We start from the raw sequence: 21,569 nt of genomic DNA, 5'->3' as shown, positions 1-21,569 counted from the left end.
ATGGCAATTCGCTTCAGTACATTAGTATTAATTAGGCTGGTCCTAAACAAACTGTTTTGATTGCTTTAGTGCGAGATGGCAACAAGTTTCCATACGAATTCCTACAGTAATCCTGTTAATTTCCTGTTAAAGCTAGACGGCCTTTCGATTTCATAAAATCGATGAAATTTAGTTCCCTCTGATGTTTGGTCGTTGTGATGTATATTGTTGTTTACCAGCTTAAGGTCGGTCCGTATGGTGAAATACCGTGACCGAGGTCTTGAAAGTACTGAGCGAGACCCTCTGGGCCGAGGTCACGGTATTTCACCATACGGACCGACCTTAAGCTGGTAAATAATATATTTATTTTTTTCTTTGCCAAATTCTAACAGAAAACGAGAGCGCCTGAAAGGGAAAACCGAGCCGAGCCGCCATTTTGAATCCTCATTCACGGCTGTAATACAGATTGCTTCCTCCTCGGTATACAAGTGCACTTCCATGGCAGGGAAAAAACTACATTTTGCTGCCTATGTAGTCCCCTATTTATACAAATAGGAGTCATTCAGGATTCAGCCATGTTTTTGCTGGGCGTTAGCAACAGTTAGAGGTTTTTAGCTTTCTCCTGAAATGTTTTCTTTTATTTCTTCTTCCTCAGGGTAGTAAAACTCGCTTTCGCTGTGAACACTGTCGTTATCGCTATCCATGCTGTAAAATTAATGCTATTCTCCTGAGAAATGCTGGCAACAATTTATAAGATTTTTGATAATCTTATAAATGTTGACAAAAAATGCGACTGTTTGTGAACGAGCGAGTCGCCAGAGGTCCGTAACTGGGGTCTGTATCGTAGGATACGGACCCGCTCGCCAGCCAATCAGAGCGCAGGATTTGGACCGCGAAAAAAAAAAATTTTTTTTCCTCCGTGCTGATCGTTTTTTGTCTTTGATCTTTTATACAAGTTTAAAAAAAAAAAGTGTCCATAGTGATCTTTTAACTTCACAATGAAGTATTTCTGATTTTTATTTCTTAAGCCAAGCAGATGATAAGGAAGGAGTGAAGGAATCCAGTCAGTTCTGCCGCACTGTAACACATCCCATTAGTCGCGTCGCTGTTTTGTAAACCCATTATCCATTTTAAATGGAGCACCAGCGTTCTTTTCCCAGAGATAAAAGCCTGTGCTGCGGTCGGAGTGTGCCGAGGTAAACGTGTGTGTGTGTGTGTGGTGATGGCTCAGTTGCAGGTAGGAAGCGCGCAGGAGGACGTCACTGAGGAGTGATGCCTGTAGAGAGCGGAAACAGCGCAGTCGCCCGTCAAGCCAAGCAGAAGCGCAAGTCTCACAGCCTCTCCATCCGGAGGACCAACAGCACCGAGCAGGAGCGGCCTTCCATCCACAGAGACATGCTGGAGGCTCAGGTCGGGACGCGCTTCTCTTCCTGTCCGCAATTTCTCTTCATTCCTCCAAATTTTCCTCACTTGATATTTTCTCTCTCGCTGTCTGTCTTCATTTGCACGTATTTCCATTACAGCCCGTGTGTGTGTGTGTGTGTGTGTGTGTGTGTGTGTGTGTGAGAGAGAGAGAATCAAGCCGAAGAAGACTTTTTTTTTTTTAATTTCCGTAGCTGCTTTCTTTAACTTTTTAAAAATAAAATATTTTAGATTTCTGACCATAGACACTGTTTATCCAAGCAAGATGCTAATTTAATTATTACACTTATTATCAGGACCGATATTTTTCCCTGCATGTCATAAAGTAATTGATATATTTGCACGCTTTGTTGTTCATACAAGCGCGTTTAACCGTTTCTCTCAAAGCCATTGGATTATCTTCTGCTCATTTTTGTGATTTGAATACATGCTCTTACCTTCTCCTTGCAGTTTCGCATCTTGAAGTTTAAAAAAAAAAAAAAGTATCTGAAATCCTCAGCAGGCTTTCCCACGAATCGGCTTCTTCGGTTTCCAGAAGATGCTTTTATCCGAGTTGTCCTTCCTTTCTCAACGTTGGATAGATGAACGAAGGACGGCGAGCTTCTTTGTGCCGCCGAAGCTGAACGGAGATAAACCACTAAAGACACGCCCGTGCACGTAGACCTATATTTACAAGCTCCATTAATGGAAGAGCTCAGATCTCCCAGCTGCTGTGTGTCGACGAGATGTTCCTTGATTGATCGAGAACTGTAGTTAGACATTCCTTTTTGTGCTAAAGTGTTATCACGGGACCTTCCTTAGGCAAACACGGCTGGTTCAGTGACACATTAACATCAGGTCGAGTCAAACTGTAAACCCAGTCAACAGCTCGTTCAAGGATTTCAGGAAGTCCTGCTCATTTTGCAGTCGGAAACTAAGCTTTAAAATAAAAATAGTCTGTAGAATTGAACATTCTTTGTTCGTTTTATATTAGGGCTGTGCGATGTCCCCTTAATTGGTATCGACGATGTTTACAGTGCAAACATCGTGATGGACGATCATATCGTGGGCGGGGGGATTTTAATACCATGTTATTAAATATATTATTATTATTATTATTATTATTATTATTAAAAGTATTAGATACTCATCCGAGGCTTTGGCACGTAAAAAAAAAAAGCGCTAGGTGATGTGGAATATTTGGCCTTGATAACGGATATGTGGTCCAGCTGCAACATGATGCCCTACATGTCAGCTACCGTACATTATGTGGACCGAGAGTGGGCAATGCAGTCCAAATGCCTGCAGATGAGTTTCATGCCAGAGACACATTCAGCGGACAATTTAGAAGACGCATTGCGCGAGACACTTGCCGAATGGAAAATGGAGAAAAAGATCGCCTGCATAATGACGGACAACGGGGCGAATATTGTCACAGCCATCAGGCAATTGAAATGGCCGTGGTTAAGTTGTTTCGGGCACAATTTGAACCTGGCCATAACCAACTCGCTTGCGCAACAGAGGGCCAGTACAGACCGAGCGTTTGGAGTTTGCCGAGCAGTCAGCACTGCGTTTGCGCACAGCTGGCTTCGGAGAAATGAGCTGCGCAAAGCGCAGGTGGAAATGAACCTCCCCGAGCACTCACTGATCACGGCAAGATATTAATCTGCTCTAACAATGAAAGACTAGTGTTCAAACTATGAGAAGAAACTACACTTAACAGCGGTCTCAAAAGTAGCCGGTCACCGGCGGCAAATCGCCGGCTATGGCTTGTTGTGCCGCCGGCTATTGTCAGTCGAGTCACAAAATTTAATATTAAATATTTCTGACAGCAAAAAAAGTTGTGAACGTAAATTACATCCACTATGTCATGTATGTCCATTGCCGCGTCAACTGTGTTTACATCCTCGACATGAGTGCAGCCATTACTGCCGCCTGTGTTGCCAGATTGGGCGGTTTCCCGCCCAATTTGGGCGGTTTTAAGTGCATTTTGGCGGGTTTTGAACATATTTTGGGCTGTAAAACGGCAGCAGTATCTGGCAACATATTTTTTTTACTTAATACAAGAAATTAATGGATGCCAACGTTTTTGCCAAAATGGTATTTTATTTTCCATTGTTTAGGCAGCTTCAGCATCATACTGTGAGATTCTGTTCAAATTGTTTTTTTCTTCTATGAAGCCTGAGCCATTTATTTAATTAGTTTATAATTATTGTTTAATTTAGTCTTCAGGAGAGACTGCCTGCACACAGTACTAGTATTAATAGTTTTTTTTTTTTTTTCCTTACATGAAAGCTGAGGCATTTATATTATATTTTAAGGTAACTTCATGTTGTGCTGTGAGGTTCTCTGCACTTTAACTTTTGAACCAACAGGTACATTTGGATAAGTAAAGCCTATTTTTCTGCATTTTTGTAGTCCTGGTAATCTTTTATATTGGTAAAGTTGTTTATAGGACCATTTCTCAGTATCTTTTTTTTGTTTTGTTTTTTTAATCAATAGTTTTTCAGTAATAACTTATCACTCAATTTTAATCACAAAAAGAGAAAAATTGCAACAATTTCTCGCAACTTTCACTTCCTCCTGCAATGCAATCGCAACAAAAACCTTAAACACTGCAACTTTCATCGCAAATTTTTGGAAAACCCCCGCAACATCAGACATTTTAGCCCGCAACAATCACAAAAAAGGCCCGCGACTGAATCCTGGGGGGACTGAAAAATGAATCGCCTGCTTTCTATGAAAACTTCTGGACCCGTCTTGTCATCTTTTTTTCTCTTGTGAATCTTTGTATTGTCCTGTCATCCGATTTTAATAAAACGTAATACAAGACATGGTTTTATTTTGAATTCCTATTCCACATAGATCCATCTTTTTTTTTTTTTTTGTCTGCTAATGTACACTTTTGGGGGGGGGGGGGGGTGTGCTCAAAAGTCTACTCTTTGTAGACTCATGATGATAAATTATGGATGACCCCTAAATATCTGTGGCAACTCCACGGAGAGGCGCGGGCCCGATTTGGGGCAACTCCGCGGAGAGGCGGGCGCGCAGGCCCGATTTGGGGCGACTCCGCAGAGAGGTGGGCGCACGGGCCCGATTTGGGGCGACTCCGCAGAGAGGTGGGCACGCGGGCCCGATTTGGGGCGACTCCGCAGAGAGGCGGGCACGCGGGCCCGATTTGGGGCGACTCCGCAGAGAGGCGGGCGCGCGGGCCCGATTTGGGGCGACTCCGCAGCCATAAAGCCAGTTACTAAGACGTTGCAGAGCCGAAACCTCTCTTTTGTTACATCACAGGGCAGTCAAGCCATTTTTTCTCACACTGTCGAGTCACTAGAGCAGTAAGACTTGTTTTTACATCATAGAGCCTCTCTTGTGACATCATCACATGGCCATAGAGCTTCCTTTGTGTTTTTGCAGAGCAGTACACTACAGAGCAGTAAGTAACTGCAGAACTTTAGAGCCTCTTTTGTGATGCCACAGAGCCGTAAAGCATCTGTGGTGACGTCATAGAGCTGCTTTTGTAATTTTACAAGCGAAATACACAAACCAGATTTATGCAGCGACAAAGAATTGTTTCAAAGGAGAACTGAAGGCAAATTTTTTTTTTTAATCAAAATTCTATTTCTCTCATCAGGGATGAAAGTCTTCCGGAAATCCAGATATTTGACAAAACTCTTAAATCTCCGGTTTCCCGAATGGAGATTTATTTTTCTGATTTTTCACATTCCTAGATGCAGCGTAATACTTCGCGTCATCCTTGCCTGGGCGCGGTCCTTAAATAGCCCAGACATAGTTCATTGATTAAAGACAGGTGTTCTTTGTTAACGGCACGCGTGCCGGAGCTCGTTAGCACGCCTTCAGGTGCACGTGCTAAGGGGCGCAGGACTGACACTGTTCTGCGCAAGCGCAATATGATCACACTAGAAAGCATGATCAAGCTGCCAGTGTAGCTGCGGTCTTTTTAGTTGCAAATTACGAGTGTTTCCTCTTGTGTTAATAATTCACCATGTCAAAACAAGCACATTTCTTTTTCCCCCATCAAAGTTGCATTTTGTGGTTTTGAAGCGAAGTTTTAGTGCCGTTCCAAGAACACAACATCAAGAAAACATGGAAGAAACAGCGATAATGGAAGAGCCGGTTTCTAAGCTGCCTAAAACTAGCAATGGGAATTATTTGTTTTGTTACATAATGCACTCAGGCTGCCAGTCAGTGTGTGATCCTCGCTACGCCCCTGATTTACATGAGAAATTTGGTATTCATTGGCGTGTTTAAATTTACAGACAATGCGAACTAATGTAAACAATTTGCTTCAACTCGTATAAATCTGAATTGGAAATGTTTAGTTCACTTTAGCTTCTGCAAACGCACAACTCTACTAAAAGACTGGTAAACGAGGCTCAACATCCCCAACATTGAAACCTGAAAGCTTTAGAAACTCTAACAGACCTTTACTTTTTAACAGGACTGGTTTGGGATTTTGCCGAGTTTACCTTCAACTGTCTGACTTTTTCAAAGTAATGAACTGCGTAGCAGGAAAATCAGTGTTTTCTAAACGCACTCCTGAAAATTACTCGTTAACTAGGGGAATTAAATTTGATATTTTTGACGTTAATCATGAACGTACATGAAAAGAAAAAGGCTTAAAAGTTATAACTTGTTTTAGTGAAAATAAGTACTAAAATGCACTTGAAGGCAGGGGTTTGCGTGGTGGTGTTAAAATATTTTCGGGGGACGTTGCCCCCCCCCAAAAAAAAAAAAAAAAAATCTTAGTTTGACTTTCAAAAGTTCAGGGTTTTTTTTTCTTTGCTCCACTTTCTATCTCATTTTATTAAATATCGGAATGCATTTTTGATCGCTATTTTGTCGCTGCTATAGCAAGTTATGAGTGTTTGAAATATGCTCTGTAATATATCAGTCCGTATGTCAAAGCAATGGCCGTAAACGAGATTCGTTGAGACCTGTGCGAGACATCGTAGGACGGAAGTAAAACGTACAGCGAAAATCAAAGTCACCGACGTCTGCCAACGCTGTCAAAAGACGCGCGCGCCCTCTTTCGAATGCTGATGCAGGGTTTTTTCTAGAAAAATTTAGTATGAGGGCGCTCACCATGGCGAGGGAGCGGGGGGGGTGCCGGTTGTCCCCCCCCCCCCCGTGCAAAGCCTTTGAAAAATGCTCCAATGGGACATTCTGAGGCTATCTGAGAGGGAAATTGTAACAAATTGTCTGTCAACATTGTAAAAGAAAGAAGTAATCTTCTGCCCCGGACAGTCTTTGGCTTTCTTCCGCTTCGTGCCGCGGGATGACATCTTTAAATGCCCAAGTGTCAACAAAAACAACTCGCGAACTACTTCTGTCCAAAGCTCCCGCGCCGGTGGGTGAAAGGTCATTCAGTCTCGAGAAATCTCGCTCTACAAGTCAGCTGACCTTGTATGTAACCCATGTCAAATCTCGCGAGAGCAGCCGCGACAAGTAAACAACATGGCGCCTCAGTCTGGAAAACGCCAATTCGGATTGTTTTTGCACCGTCTGGCGGTGTATCTGCTATGATTGGAATATTTTTGGAGCAATTATAACGTATTTGATGATCAGACAAATTGTCACGTGGTGTTGCTGGGATGTTTTCACGGAGTCGGTAAGGGGGCGCACGCCGAGAGTAAGAGGGCGCAGCGCCCCTGTTCCCCCGTTTAGACGAAAGCCTGCTGATGTAATCAAGCCGGAAGTTTTGTTTGTTTTGATAGCGATCAGGAAAGTTTGAAAAAAGTAGGCAGTAATCGTCATTTAAACTCGTTTTTGTGCAATACTTCGTTTGGAAAACAGTTTTCAAAATGGCGGCACTGACACCTGGCTGACCACTTGACGTTTCGAAGTCTCGCACAAGTCTCGTGAAGATTGCGCGGATAAGCGACGCCTGCCGTGGACCAAACGAACTAAATTTAACATGGCTAAAAACCGAACAGGCCGATAAGTATAATATTTAATTGCAATTAGTTCCCAATGAGAGTCACGATATAAGGTTACTAAAACCGAAAATGTAATTGAATAACACGTTAATTAAGATATAAAGCAAGTTTAAAAATTTTATTGCTGCTTTTACTCACCTCCTGTATAATCTGATATAATCACAGTAATCCATTTTAGAGGCGCTGACATTTAAAATCACATTTCATGTTTTAATTTGTGTGTTCAGATTGTCTTTTTGGCGTTTGAATTCCGAGCTGAACAGCGTTCCCACTTAGTTTGTAGAACATCTGAATGTTTACTGTGGGGCTTTTTTTTTTTGTCTTTTTTTTTTTTTTAATGTTGTTAGCGTGATGCATATCAGAGCTTCGGCGTTCCAGGAACTCATCAAATTTTAATAAACCCTGCATGTTTGCACTTGATTATTCTGTTCACTGGCTCTTTGTACTCCCTGCTGACCGGCTGCTGATTGACAGGTCTCTCTGTAAGCGCTCGCTGCAGATTATACTCTCAAATACTCCATCTCTCAGTACTGGTATTATAGCTAGTGACCATGAGGGCCGCTACTTTTAGGATTGAGTGACTTTGGGACAATAAGGGACGGTGGGGGGGGTGTTTGCTAATTGGCTTTTTCTCGGCCCCCCCATCTCGTGTGTGTGTGTGTACATATGGCAGTGACAGAATGGGAGGGTATTTGACCTGGCGCAGTCACTCAGGCTCCACTTCATGATGAGGGAAGGCGGAAGTGCGCTTGTTTTTGTTCTTTGCTTTGTGGCAAGTTTATCTGGACGTTTTGAGAATGGAGGTAAGCTCGTTCTTGGCGGAGAAGTGATGGCTATGGCGTTGTTTGTTCAATCGTATTAGTCAGATTTACTACTACTAAGAAGCATACCGCAGATAAATAGAATCATATGCCACAGAAGGCGTCAATTAATTTTATATAGCAGCAGCTCTGATAGTACTTCTAGCTGTGATTCAAATCACAGGCTTATATTAATTTAGTTTTGTATAATCTAGGCCAATTAAAAGCTTGTTGATTTAAGAAGTATGATTAAGCGATGAGGTTTTCTGTAAGGAGATATCATGGAACGAGTCTCCAGTTTCAGTGCTTTAGAGCAGCATGTAAGTGATTTTCCGACACTTGAAAGTCTATGGGATGGAGGGTTTGGGCCATTATTAAAAAATGTTCTGTTTCCGGTCCACCGGCCGGGCGAGTGCTGTTTGTGCGGTTGAAATTTTTTTTTTTTTAACGCCGATTTTTCGACATTTTTTTTTCGGGTTCGTAAATCTAAAATCGAACTTGACATTTGCGCATTCCCAGGGCTTTCCACTAAGGCTCATACTAGCCAGCCATGACAAATAAGTAGCCAGCCAGGGGGAGTAAACACAAAATAAAATAAACTCCTGTGCACGCAGTTCCCAGGATTAAATGTATTTTCCACAGACCATTTATTTATTCACTTTACTCAAATACAAAGTAAAATGGCAGTAAATCTTCTTTCTTTTCTTGCGTATTGCATCATGAGGCGTTCCTGGCTTGTAAATCTCTTATTTTCGGTGCATGACACATTCACGCAACTGAGCATGCTATGAATTAACGACGACAACGGTCTGCAGTGGCGGCTACACAATTACACACTCGGCGAACATTTCTCCATTTGTGTATGAAAATACACTCCAACGACTCAGTTTGGTTTCATTTACAACCAGCGGTGTCTTTTGATGCCAGCACGTAATTGAACAAAAGAAGACTGGTTTACCGGAGACAAAATAAGCGTCATCTCTGCTTCTGTTCCCTCCAACGGCCCCGACACACTACTGCCTCCGCCGAGTGCGCGCGCACTCTGAACCGAATCAGCTCTGCGCATGCGCCGTGCGGCACAAAAAAATGGCAGCCACCATGAAGGAAGGAGATCCGGAGTTTTCAAACATTTGCTTAAGTGTGAAATCGCAAAATGGTATTCTAGCGAACAACAAAATAGTAAAGATTCAGAAAAACAAATCATTCAGTGATCATTTTAATAGTGTAATTTCATCCGAACTCGGCCTAACGCTCGATTTAGAACTACAAAAAGTCCGTGTGTCGGACATTTTAAGTACCTTTGTAAAAGTTTTGCAAATGTTGCAGTCAGCATTTAAAATGCTAAAAGTTTTTGTACAAGTTTCAGTTGATTAAACTCGTCTCATCATCTTCCGCTTTATCCGGGACTGGGTCGCGGAGGCAGCAGTCTAAGCATGGAAGCCCAAACTTCCCTTTCCCCAGACACCTCGGCCAGCTCCTCGGGAAGAACACCGAGGCGTTCCCAGGCCAGCCGAGAGACATAGTCCCTCCAGCGTGTCCTGGGTCTTCCCTGGGGCCTCCTCCCGGGGGGACATGCCTGGAACACCTCCCCAGGGAGGCGTCCAGGAGGCATCCGAAAAAGATGCCCGAGCCACCTCAGTTGATTCCTCTCGATATGGAGGAGCACCGGCTCTACTCCGAGCTCCTCCCAAGTGACTGTGCTTCTCACCCTATCTTTAAGGGAGTGCCCAGCCACCCTGCGAAGAAAACTCATTTCGGCTGCTTGTATCCGCGATCTTGTTCTTTCAGTCATTACCCAAAGCTCATGACCATAGGTGAGAGTCGGAACGTAGATCGACCGGTAAATTGAGAGCTTCGCCTTTTGGCTCAGCTTCTTCTTCACCACGATGGACCAGTAAAGTGACCGCATCACTGCGGAGGCTGCACCAATCCGCCTGTCGATCTCGCGCTCCATCCTTCCCTCACTCGTGAACAAGATCCCGAGATACTTAAACTCCTCCACTTGAGGCAGGACTTCTCCACCAACCTGAAGAGGGCAAGCCACCCTTTTCCGGTCGAGAACCATGGCCTCGGACTTGGAGGTGCTGATTCTCATCCTATCCGCTTCACACTCGACTGCAAACCCCGCCCCAGTGCATGCTGGAGGTCCTGGTTTGAAGAAGCCAACAGGACATCATTCGCAAAAAGCAGAGATGAAATCCTGTGGTTCCCAAACAGGATTCCTTCCGGCCCCTGGCTGCGCCTAGAAATTCTGTCCATAAAAATTATGAACAGAACCGGTGACAAAGGGCAGCCCTGCCGGAGTCCAACATGCACCGGGAACAGGTCTGACTTACTGCCGGCAATGCGAACCAGACTCTTGCTCCGTTCGTACATGGACCGGACAGCCTTTAGCAAAGGGCCCCGAACCCCATACTCCCAAAGCACCCCCCACAGAATACCACGGGGGACACGGTCGAATGCCTTCTCCAGATCCACAAAGCACATGTGAACTGGTTGGGCAAACTCCCATGAACCCTCGAGCACCCTATGAAGGGTATAGAGCTGGTCCAGTGTTCCGCGACCAGGACGAAAACCGCATTGTTCCTCCTGGATCCGAGGTTCAACTATCGGTTGAATTCTCTCCAGTACCCTGGAGTAAACCTTCCCTGGGAGGCTGAGAAGTGTGATTCCCCTATAATTGGAGCGCACTCTCCGGTCCCCTTTCTTAAAAAGAGGGACCACCACCCCAGTCTGCCACTCCATAGGCACTGTCCCTGACCGCCACGCGATGTTGCAGAGGCGTGTCAACCAAGACAGCCCCACAACATCCAGAGACTTGAGATACTCGGGGTGGATCTCATCCACCCCCGGTGCCTTGCCACCGAGGAGCTTGCAAACCACCTCAGTGACTTCGGCTTGGGTAATGGACGAGTCCACCTGTGAGTCATCAGCCTCAGTCTCCTCAATGGAAGACATGACGGTGGGATTGAGGAGATCCTCAAAGTATTCCTTCCACCGCCCAACAATGTCCCCAGTCGAGGTCAACAGCTCCCCCCCCCCCCCCCCCCCCCCCGCACTGTAAACAGTGTTGGCAGAGTACTGCTTCCCCCTCCTGAGGAGCCGGATGGTTTGCCAGAATTTCTTCGAGGCCGACCGATAGTCCTTCTCCATGGCCTCCCCGAACTCCTCCCAGTTCCGAGTTTTTGCCTCCGCAACTGCCCGAGCTGCAGCACGCCTGGCCTGCCGATACCAGTCAGCTGCCTTAAGAGTCCTGGAGGTCAACATGGCCCGATAGGACTCCTTCAGCTTGACGGCATCCCTTACTTCCGGTGTCCACCACCGGGTTCGGGGATTGCCGCCACGACAGGCACCGGAGACCTTGCGGCCACAGCTCCGAACAGCCGCGTCCACAATGGAGGTAGAGAACATGGTCCACTCAGACTCAATGTCCCCCATCTCCCCCGGAAGCTGGGAAAAGCTCTCCCGGAGGTGGGAGTTAAAGACCTCCCCAACAGAGTGCTCGGCCAGACGTTCCCAGCAGACCCTCACCATACGTTTGGGCCTGCCAGGTCTGTCCAGCTTCCTCCTCCGCCAGCGGATCCAACTCACCACCAGGTGGTGATCAGTTGACAGCTCAGCCCCTCTCTTCACCCGAGTGTCCAAGACATGGGGCCAGAGATCAGATGAAACAACAACAAAGTCTATCATCGATCTCCGACCTAAGGTGTCCTGGTGCCATGTGCACTTATGGACACCCCTATGCTCGAATATGGTGTTTGTTATGGACAAACCGTGACTAGCACAGAAGTCCAATAACAAAACACCACTCGGGTTCAGATCGGGGAGGCCGTTCCTCCCAACCACGCCCCTCCAGGTGTCACTGTCGTCGCCCACGTGAGCATTGAAGTCCCCCAGTAGCACAATGGAGTCCCCAGTCTGAGCACCCCTCAGTACCTCTCCCAGGGACTCCAAGAAGGCTGGATACTCTACACTGCTATTCGGCCCGTAGGCACAAACAACAGCAAGAGCCCTCTCCCCAATCCGAAGGCGCGGAGAGGCGACCCTCTCGTTCACTGGGGTAAACTCCAACACATGGCGGCTCGGCTGAGCTGGGGAGCTATAAGCAAGCCCACACCAGCCCGCCGCCGCTCACCATGGGCGACTCCAGAGAAGTGGAGAGTCCAGCCCCTCTCGAGGAGCTGGGTTCCAGAGCCCAAGCTGTGCGTGGAGGTGAGCCTGACTATCTCTAGCCGGTACCTCTCAACCTCCCGCACAAGCTCAGGCTCTTTCCCCCCCAGCGAAGTGACATTCCATGTCCCAACAGCTAGCCGCTGTGTCCGGGGATCAGGTCGTCGAGGCCCCTGCCTTCGACTGCCACCCAATCCACACTGCACCAGCCCCCTACTGCTACTTCTGTGGGTGGTGAACCCGCAGGAGGTCGGGCCCACGTCACCTCTTCGGGCTGAGCCCGGCTGGGCCCCATGGGCAAAGGCCCAGCCACCAAGCGCTCACATGCGAGCCCCACCCCCGGGCTTGGCTCCAGGGTGGGGCCCCGGCTGCGCCATACCGGGCGACGTCTCGGTCCTTGGTTGTTGCTCCATTAGGGGTTTTGGTGAACTGCTCTTGGTCTGGCCTGTCACCTAGGACCTGTCTGCTTTGGGAAACCCTGACAGGGGCATAATGCCCCCGACAACATAGCTCCTAGGATCATTCAAGCACACAAACCCCTCCACCTGATTAAACTGTCATTTTATTAAATGGCTGCTTTTGTAATAAAAAAGTACTGAAAGAAAAAGCAAACACAGCATTGCGATTTCTTATCCATCCATATATATATATATATATATATATATATATATATATATATATATATATATATATATAAAAAAAATCCCTCCCGACTGAATTTTTTTGCTCACCCGGTGGACAGGAAACGGATTTTTTTTTTTTTTTTTTTTTTTTTTTTTTTTAAATCTTATCAGGGTTCCCGTTGGTGCTCGTCATTGACTAACATAATCCATCGGTGGTGAAGAGAGAATTCCTAGCAGTCATCACAGTGGCGAATATATTTATCGTCATCATCGGCGCGTCCTCAGCCGAACATCATGAGCTACTTGTCTCCAGAGTCTCTTCTCGTCTGTTGCTTTCAGCAGGTCATTCTTCATCATTTCGGAGTCTTCAACCTGTTGGCCAACAAACGTTCTTGCAGGACGCCCTCTTGGTTGCTTTCCGTGTTGGTTCCCATAGCAACATTTGGCTCACCACCTCATCCTTGCTATGATAGCAGTGTCCACAGAATTGCAGTCTTCTTTTCCTTCAGTTGGCTCCTTCGATCTCGAAAGATCGTGATCATCATCTGTGCCAGGGGTCATCCATCAGTTGTCGAGTTGCAGCGCCTAGTATGATTTGCATAGGCCGATGTGTGAGCCGCACGGTCTGCTGCAGTTGCTGCAGGGGAAGTTGCTTGGTCGGGTGTCTGTTGGTGCCGACTGCAGTCTCCGCTGTTGTCGGAGCCTCCTCTCTCCCCACTGAGTCTCTCTCCTCGACTTCCCCAGCGACGGCCTTGGTGGTGGACCGCCAGCCGGCGTGGTCTGAGGCCGCCGTCTACAGGTCTGCGGGGTTGAAGCTGCCTGCCCTCAGGTCGCGCTTGCACACGTCCTTGTAGCGTAGTGCGGGTTGTCCGATGGGTCTGGAGCCTGTGGCCAGCTCACCATAAAGCACGTCCTTTGGGATGCGGCTGTCGTCCATGTGACTGACGTGGCCTAGCCAGTGCAGGCGTCTCTGGGTCAGCATGGCAAACATGCTGGGCATCCCTGCCTTGGCCAGGACATCGGTGTTGGTGACATGGTCCTGGTAACACTGGGAAGATTGCCTTATAATCCCTGATTTGTTGTGTGGGACTGCCATTTGATATTAAGTGCTGCTCTTCAAATCAGAGACTGTATTCGTAGTGTTTTTTCAGTTGCATGAAGAGATACTGAATGAAGCAGTTCCTTTCTGTTGAAGGATTTATCTCCTTGCTGTTGACCGTTTTCTAGTTTATCCACCAAGCAGACTTATGTGGACGTCCGTGATGCCAGATTGTCGGTACATGCATATCCAATATAACACCTCCCTGCATTCCAAAGGTTTACTTCTCTAGGCGATTAAGAGTTCATCAGTCCTCTACCCTTTGACCTGACTGGCTTGGTTGGACCTACCAGGAGAATTCTCTCCTGCCAGTATAGCTCTCCAGGTTGTAGGGCCACGCAAGCCACTCCACCACGTCAAGGTACTTAAAGAAGATGCGCAGAACCTTTATTTTTAAATGCATTTCTGAGTGGATAGTATCTCCATCCTTGACTCTTGTACGCGAGTGTGTGACGTCACTGCCGTAACCGGTTTTAAGGCCGAGGCCTTTTACAGCTGTAGACCAAAGTCATATAAATACATTTATGGTAAAAGTAATAAATGCCGTTACCGACTTGCTCAACTAAGACTGATTTGACTTCATTGATTGTGGGTTGACTCTCATTAAAACAGGATGGGTGTTATAACTTATGCAACAGACGTGCATGCATTTTCACTGAAAACGTAAAAGGCTAATTAAATAATCAGATGAGCTGAGACAATCTCATTCTGGAGCAAATTAAATAATCTTATACTGGGAACTTAAATACACAATACAAGTTACATGTATTACTCTAAATGCAGGTAAACAACGAGTGTTTTGTATCCAAATGAGAGTCGGAGCTTACCCGTTGGTGTTCTCGCTTCTTGAAGGCTGACCTTGTGGCCGATTGTTTTGAAACAATCTGACTTTCAGTTCTCCGTACATTCGCTTCTTCCACGTAAGGGCGAGATATTGCTGCTGAGGCGAGCATATCCAGCGGAGAAATCAGACGGCTGGTCCACTCATTCTCCATTTTCTCCATACTGAGTACTCCACTATTACTGCTCGGCTCAGGCAATTACTAAAACCTGGGACAGGACGTCACTGGTTTTAGCAACAACCGCGGGGAGGTCACTGCCCGAGTGATATCATCATGTCCCGGGTTTTAGCAGCAACCCTTGGCTCAGGCTCCAGGAGAACTGGTGCAACCGAACTTAGTTTTCTTTTCTTGTAGTTTTTCTTTTCCTTTAATTGTTGGTACTGCACCCTCTTTCAATACGGGCTTATAGCCAACGCTCCTCAACAGATCAGAAGTCTCATACGAGTCTTCAGTAAAATGTGCAGAGCAGAGGAGAGACCACTTCGTAGGCGCTCAATGTGCCCGTGAACTTCTTGCAAAACGTGTCCAGATCTTTGCAGTTTGAACATTCTTGGGCCATGAATGCAACGTAAATCCACCTTCTGTCGTGTTGCTGCACCCGCCAGCAACACATCTATGTGGCATGGCGATAAATTAGCTCAAAATGGAGGATCGGAGTTGCAGTCAGCTCTGTGTTTTAGTATAGCGGAAATGGCGAGGAGACCGATAGACTTCCTGCTGTGACGTTACAGACGTCAAGGTCATTCACTCAGACCACTACCTGTATAAATCACTTTAATCATAACAATTACTATATTAGATTTGTTAACGCTTAAAACCATTCCTGTGCCATTCTTGAGGCCATGGTTCTGCATATCTCCTTTAATCCTGGAGCAGTATCATTATCATAAGTCATCTTTTATAGAAATCCCTCCACAAATCCTGTCCGTTTGTCAAAATCCAACCACAGTGAAGAGATGGTAGGAAGCCAGAGTGTAAACAGTGAGCACGTGCTTATGACTAATAAAAATCGACTACACATAATGACCAAATTGGCACCAATCTTTAGACCAATCACAGTGCGTCTTAGGGCCTCTGCATGCTCTTGCGACAAGGCTTTCGCAGATGGCTTTTCACAGACAGTTGTAATTTATCGTTGAGCGGGGAGTAATAGGCATGCGCGATGTTTTTCACCGCCACAACGCAAGGGGGCGTGAAGTCGCGAAATCGCTAGGAGTAGTTGGTGGGTGTGGTTAGTGGAGTGTTTATCCTCCAGTTACTTATAATGACTAGAACTGGAGTCGTATAGATGTATGTACTTCCTCGATCAACCGCTCTTCGTGCTGCTCCATCTTCGCTCGTGTTTTTAAAAATGGCGGTAGTGAAAACAAACCAAACCGGGAAAGTAGGGAAGCGGAAGTGCGTGTACAGCGGATGTAGAGTGGACCAATCAGAGCCCTCTTGTCTGCGACGCTGTCTGCGAGGCTTCTGCGGTGGTCACAATTTTTGGGAGGTGCGCGCAGAGCGTCTGCGAAGGGGGGGGGCTACGCAGACGCCATCTGCGACGCCACCTGCGAGGACTGCGTTGTCAGCATAAATTAGCCTTTAATCAGCTTGGTGTGGTGATGTAATTATCTCTGCATGAACCGAACAGTGGTGCAGTCCAAGCTGATGAAGTTTTTGGGTGGGCTTCTTCAAGCACTGAAGATGATTTAAGGGCTGAAACAGCCACGGGGGAGGCACACTCAGAGCCCTGACTGTTCCCGAGCACATCGGACAGGGTCAGTAATACAGGGGTTGATTTAAAAAAAAAAAAAAAAAGTGAAAGCACTGTCAGCCGGCAAGCAACTGAAGGGAGCTATGTTTTGGTGGGCGTGGCATGTTGAGTTCCTGTGGCGAACGTATGATGTAAAACGCCATGTTATTCTGTGTTCAGTTCGTAAATCTATGGGAAAGTCGGATTCCTTCGCTGTTGGTCGTTCCAAGACTGTTCTCGACTCTGCTCAATTGTAAATCAAGATTAGTGTTGAAGTAAAGGATCAAGGGAATCCTCATACCTCTTGTGAATAATTCCCTGCTAAAATAACCTCAAACTAAAGGTTTATTTTAGCTTGACGATGCACAGAGTGCCCGAAATCAAGTCGTTTTTTTTTTATTTTTTTTTATTCGAGGCTGGAGTGGAGCCTAAATTTTATATGTAATGGAGAGAGCTGTATCTGTACAAATATTTGAATTGTGCGAGTTTGGTTGGTATAAACCTGTATTAAGTCCACTTTGATATGTTGGTAGCTAAGAAAAAATACAGACTAAGTGAATAAAAATATAATAACGTGAAAAATGCTACTTTTTTTTTTTAAAGGAAAAAAGTGGAGAATATTTTTCAGAACCCATTAACTTGGAGAGATAATGAGCGCGTGAGGAATGACTATTTATAGGTGCTAAATAATAACAGGAACCAACTTGCTTCATGGATGTTCCACGTCATTTAAATGTAACTCGAAATGGATAAAAAGTATGAACTGTAATTCTTTCGTAAATATTAATAGAAATAGTTTGGGAAATCACTGGTTTAGGAGCAATAAAAAGCTTCGTCGTGTACTTTTTGTTGGAAAATAATCAACTTCGCTGTAATCGCAGTAACTCCGCTTCATCACCAGGGCTCGACATTAAGGACTGCCCGATTGCCCGGGGCAAGTGAAACATGAATTCGGGCAAGTGGGATGTGTCCCCAACCTGGAATGTTGGAATGAGCATATATTACGAACTAGTACCACAAAAATTAGGCTTTTTGATCTTTTTTTTTTTTTTTCAGTTCCTAAAAGCGTCCCTCACTACGTATCTGCCATTATGTCTTGGCGGTTTTCTTTGTCTCGGTTTCATTTACTGCTTTGCGAGTTATTTTATATCCCCCTGCTGTTGTAGTGTGGTACGCGTACTGTTTATAGACCCCTTGTGCATGACGTCACTCATCACGTGATAATTACAGCTGGGGTCAGACAGACACCGTCTTTCATGCAAGCAAGACTTAATCTGTCTTCATTATGGTTAATTTTTGCGCTGTTTTTGCTTCTTCCAACAGAGAAATTGATAAAAGGCGTTACCGTCTCCCGCTATCAAGAAAACTGTTAACACAGAAGCAAACGCTTCAAGAACAACGAGGAAATGAGTGGTTAAAGAATACGAGGAGAGGAGCTCAGCCTGAAAACTCCAGAGAAATTCACAATTGTATTTAAAATGTATTTTACAGAAACAAAGTCGGAAGTGAGGATGGAAGAGTTTGCTTAAGAATCTCGTTTTATTTTTTTTTCTGCTCGCGTTCGAGTCAGCGCCTTCATGAAAGCATTTGATTTTCTTACAGGTGAAGCCGCTTCCTTATTCGACACAGAAAACCCAGATTGGTTTCAAACAACTCGGGCATAAAAAAACTCTACAAGGAGCGACATGTGCGATAAATCCTGAAAGAACAGAACAGGTTAAGAGCAGAGAGAGCTGGAGCCCTGTTTGTCATCAGAGGAACACAGTCCTGTGCAAAATATTTATATATCAGGGTTTTTTTTTTTTTTTTTTAATTTTTTTATATCCTCCATCTCTAGTTTTATTTAAAAAAAAAAAAAAAAAGCTGCATCATGACAGACCGGCTGCACTCATTCAGTTAGTTACAGGTTGCCAGGTCTGTATAAAACACCCACAACCTACACACTAAACTTTAAACTCAAAATAAACTTAACTTTTTTTTAACCTAGAGGTGGATGATGCAACAAAAAAAGAGATACAAATATTCTCAAATACAGTACTGTTAAAAAGTCTTGGCACCCTATTGTTTTTTTCATACGAACTTTGTTATAGGGGCAGCACGGTGGTGTAGTGGTTAGCGCTGTCGCCTCACAGCAAGAAGGGCCGGGTTCGAGCCCCGTGGCCGGCGAGGGCCTTTCTGTGCGGAGTTTGCATGTTCTCCCCGTGTCCACGTGGGTTTCCTCCGGGTGCTCCGGTTTCCCCCACAGTCCAAAGACATGCAGGTTAGGTTAACTGGTGACTCTAAATTGACTGTAGGTGTGAATGTGAGTGTGAATGGTTGTCTGTGTCTATGTGTCAGCCCTGTGATGACCTGGCGACTTGTCCAGGGTGTACCCCGCCTTTCGCCCGTAGTCAGCTGGGATAGGCTCCAGCTTGCCTGCGACCCTGTAGAACAGGATAAAGCGGCTACAGATAATGAGATGAGATGAGACTTTGTTATAGATTTCTATTTTATGATTTCTACATTATGGAGTAATGAACCGACAGTCTGAGAGAGTTCTACACAAACACACTGAACTTTACGACGGCTGCATGTGTGTGAAATGGAAATAAATCGACTAAGACAGGAAAAGCTATTTTGGATAAAATCGTCATTGTCCGTTACAAGTAAAAAGTAACCAATAACCAAACTTAATAAAAAACTTAATCAATAACCAAACTTCAGCTCAAGGTGTGATCTTCATTTTATGTTGCAATTCACAACTATTCTATGGTTTTTCAAAAAAAAAGTATTACTCGCAAAATAGGGGGCAAGTGATATTTGGGGGGGAATGTAGGAAATTAACCCCCCACTTTCCCCCCAGGGCAAGTGGGTTTAAAGTGCATATCACGGGTAAATTCAGGAGCGAGATCAATGTAATTCTCCTATTTTATATTCAACTTTGGTCAAATATCTGTAACATTCTGCATTTTGTGCAATTTTTTTACCTTGCGCAATACCAGAAAAATTCAGTTGAAATCAAGCTATTTGAGGCAAATTGGTCCGCCTCTGAAAAAACCTGGCATTTGGATTTCCCGGCAAACATTGATTTTCGTGACGTCACATGCGGGACGCCTCCCTCTGAATCCTACGTCAGCGCTGGTTTGTTTGAGAAAACAACCTGGTGGTTTTCTGCAAATTTCTTCAACGTTATCGCGTAATTTATTAAAATGGTTAACAGATGTATCGTAGGAGGGTGTAGCAACACCAATCTTGATGGGATTAGTACTCATCGTTTCCCAAAAGACCGGACAATGAGAGAGAAATGGGAGCGCTTGGTCTACACAGGCTGTGCACTGAAACCGTGCAAAGCTCGCGCAGCCTGCTGGTGCTTCTGCAGGTGACGTCACGAATCTGGCTCCAGACTCCCTTGGGATTTTTCCAGACGCGTTTTATTTTATTTTTATTTTTTTCTGCTGTAGACAGATGGCCTTGTGCAAAATTACCCTTCTGGATGAGTGTGTAAAGGGACTTGCTTTCATAGAAAAGAAAACGAAATTGGTCCAGAATATGCCCTTTAAAAGTTAATGTCGAGCCCTGATCACATCATCCTGTCATTGATTGATTGATTGATTTTTGATTATTTTCCCATAACACCATCATCCCATGTGTTTTATTTCTTACTGAAGTGTCTGATTTTGAAACCCACCCTCTGTTCAATTTCACACGTCTCTCTCTACTCTTTTTTTTTCTTTTCTATCCTATTCTCTTTTTTTCTATTGTGTGTAGCTATTTTTTTTCTCAGTTCTTCTATCTTAACTGTTCAAGCAGCAATCACCAAAGCAAATTCCTTGTCTGTGAGAATGCACTTGGCAGTGAACTTGATTCTGATTTGTTTGCAGGTCTGTGGGATGATGATGAAGTATTCAGTATTCATGAGCCGATGTGCTGTGTTCTGGTTTCTCATGTAGGATTCCAAGCTGCCCATGGCGCTAAGGAGCACCTTGCTTGACCTGTTTGGACAGATTGAACGAGAGTTTGAGAACCTCTACCTTGAGAATATTGAACGTGAGTAGAAGTTTGAAGTTCTGTCGTAGTGTGTGGTGGTGAAGGTGTGACTAATCAGACCGTCTATGAAATTACAATGAAATTTTAAAGAATATCTAAAATGTCTTAGTTTCCATGCTAAATAATGATCTATCTTTGCCAACGAGGTCTTCAACTCTTCTTCATATCGGAGTAATGGTGCTAAAGACTCTAGTGAACAAGATCAGAGCTTCTCAAGCTTTTTGTAACCAGGAATCACTTCTTGAGGAACAGAATTTTCCCTAATGACCACAGCACAGATTGAAGATTTAATAAAAGTTCATTGCCTCGTGCTTGAAGAACAGACCATTCCAGATTTAGTCGTCCTTTGCAGTTAAAATAGCATCCACTCTTCTGGGAAGGATTTCCACTCGATTTTGGAGCACGGCTGTGGGAATTTGAAGGCCTCGGGTGCAGCCGGTGTTCCAGTTCGTTCATCCCGAAGGTGTTCAGTGGGTTGAGGTCAGGATTCTGTGTCTTTATGGAGATCTTGCTTTTGTGCACAGGAGCATTGTCGTGCTGGAACGGGTTTGGGCCTCTTGGTTCAGTGAAGGGAAAATGTAAGTCTGCAGTTTAGTGCAGAGCCACATACAGGTTAGGTGTCCAAATACCGTATTTTCTGGACTATAGAGCGCACCTGTATATAAGCCGCATCCGCTCTATTTAAAAAAAAAAAAAAAAAGATATACAAGCCGCACCGGGCTATAAGCCGCAGATATCCATGTTGAAAAATTAGATATTTACTGCATGTACAGAACGATTTTGTACTGTAAATGTACATGTATGTACCGGAACAGATTCTTTCCGAACAGTGCCTTTTAACACGGCAGCAACTTTGCTGATTAAAACGGAACAGAACCAAGAGAAAATAACCGGTATTTATTTACCTTCATTTCTCCTGTGTTTGAAACCACAA

At 45.0% G+C, this 21,569-nt stretch overlaps 1 protein-coding gene across 2 annotated transcripts in view; it reads left to right on the top strand.

The window, feature by feature from the left end:
* Positions 1–21,569, top strand: part of wdr37 (WD repeat domain 37) — a 121,760-nt gene that overhangs the window by 28,442 nt on the left and 71,749 nt on the right. For both annotated transcript variants that reach the window (XM_060922522.1, XM_060922523.1), the window contains 2 exons: positions 1,211–1,389; positions 20,539–20,635. In XM_060922522.1, the coding sequence (XP_060778505.1) occupies positions 1,252–1,389; positions 20,539–20,635 (235 nt within the window). In that variant the 5' untranslated portion in view covers positions 1,211–1,251. The remainder of the gene's footprint in view (positions 1–1,210; positions 1,390–20,538; positions 20,636–21,569) is intronic.

The sequence above is a fragment of the Neoarius graeffei genome, chromosome 5, assembly GCF_027579695.1.
Source record: "Neoarius graeffei isolate fNeoGra1 chromosome 5, fNeoGra1.pri, whole genome shotgun sequence".
Taxonomy (NCBI): domain Eukaryota; kingdom Metazoa; phylum Chordata; class Actinopteri; order Siluriformes; family Ariidae; genus Neoarius; species Neoarius graeffei.
This window is presented reverse-complemented; position numbering and strand designations above follow the sequence as displayed.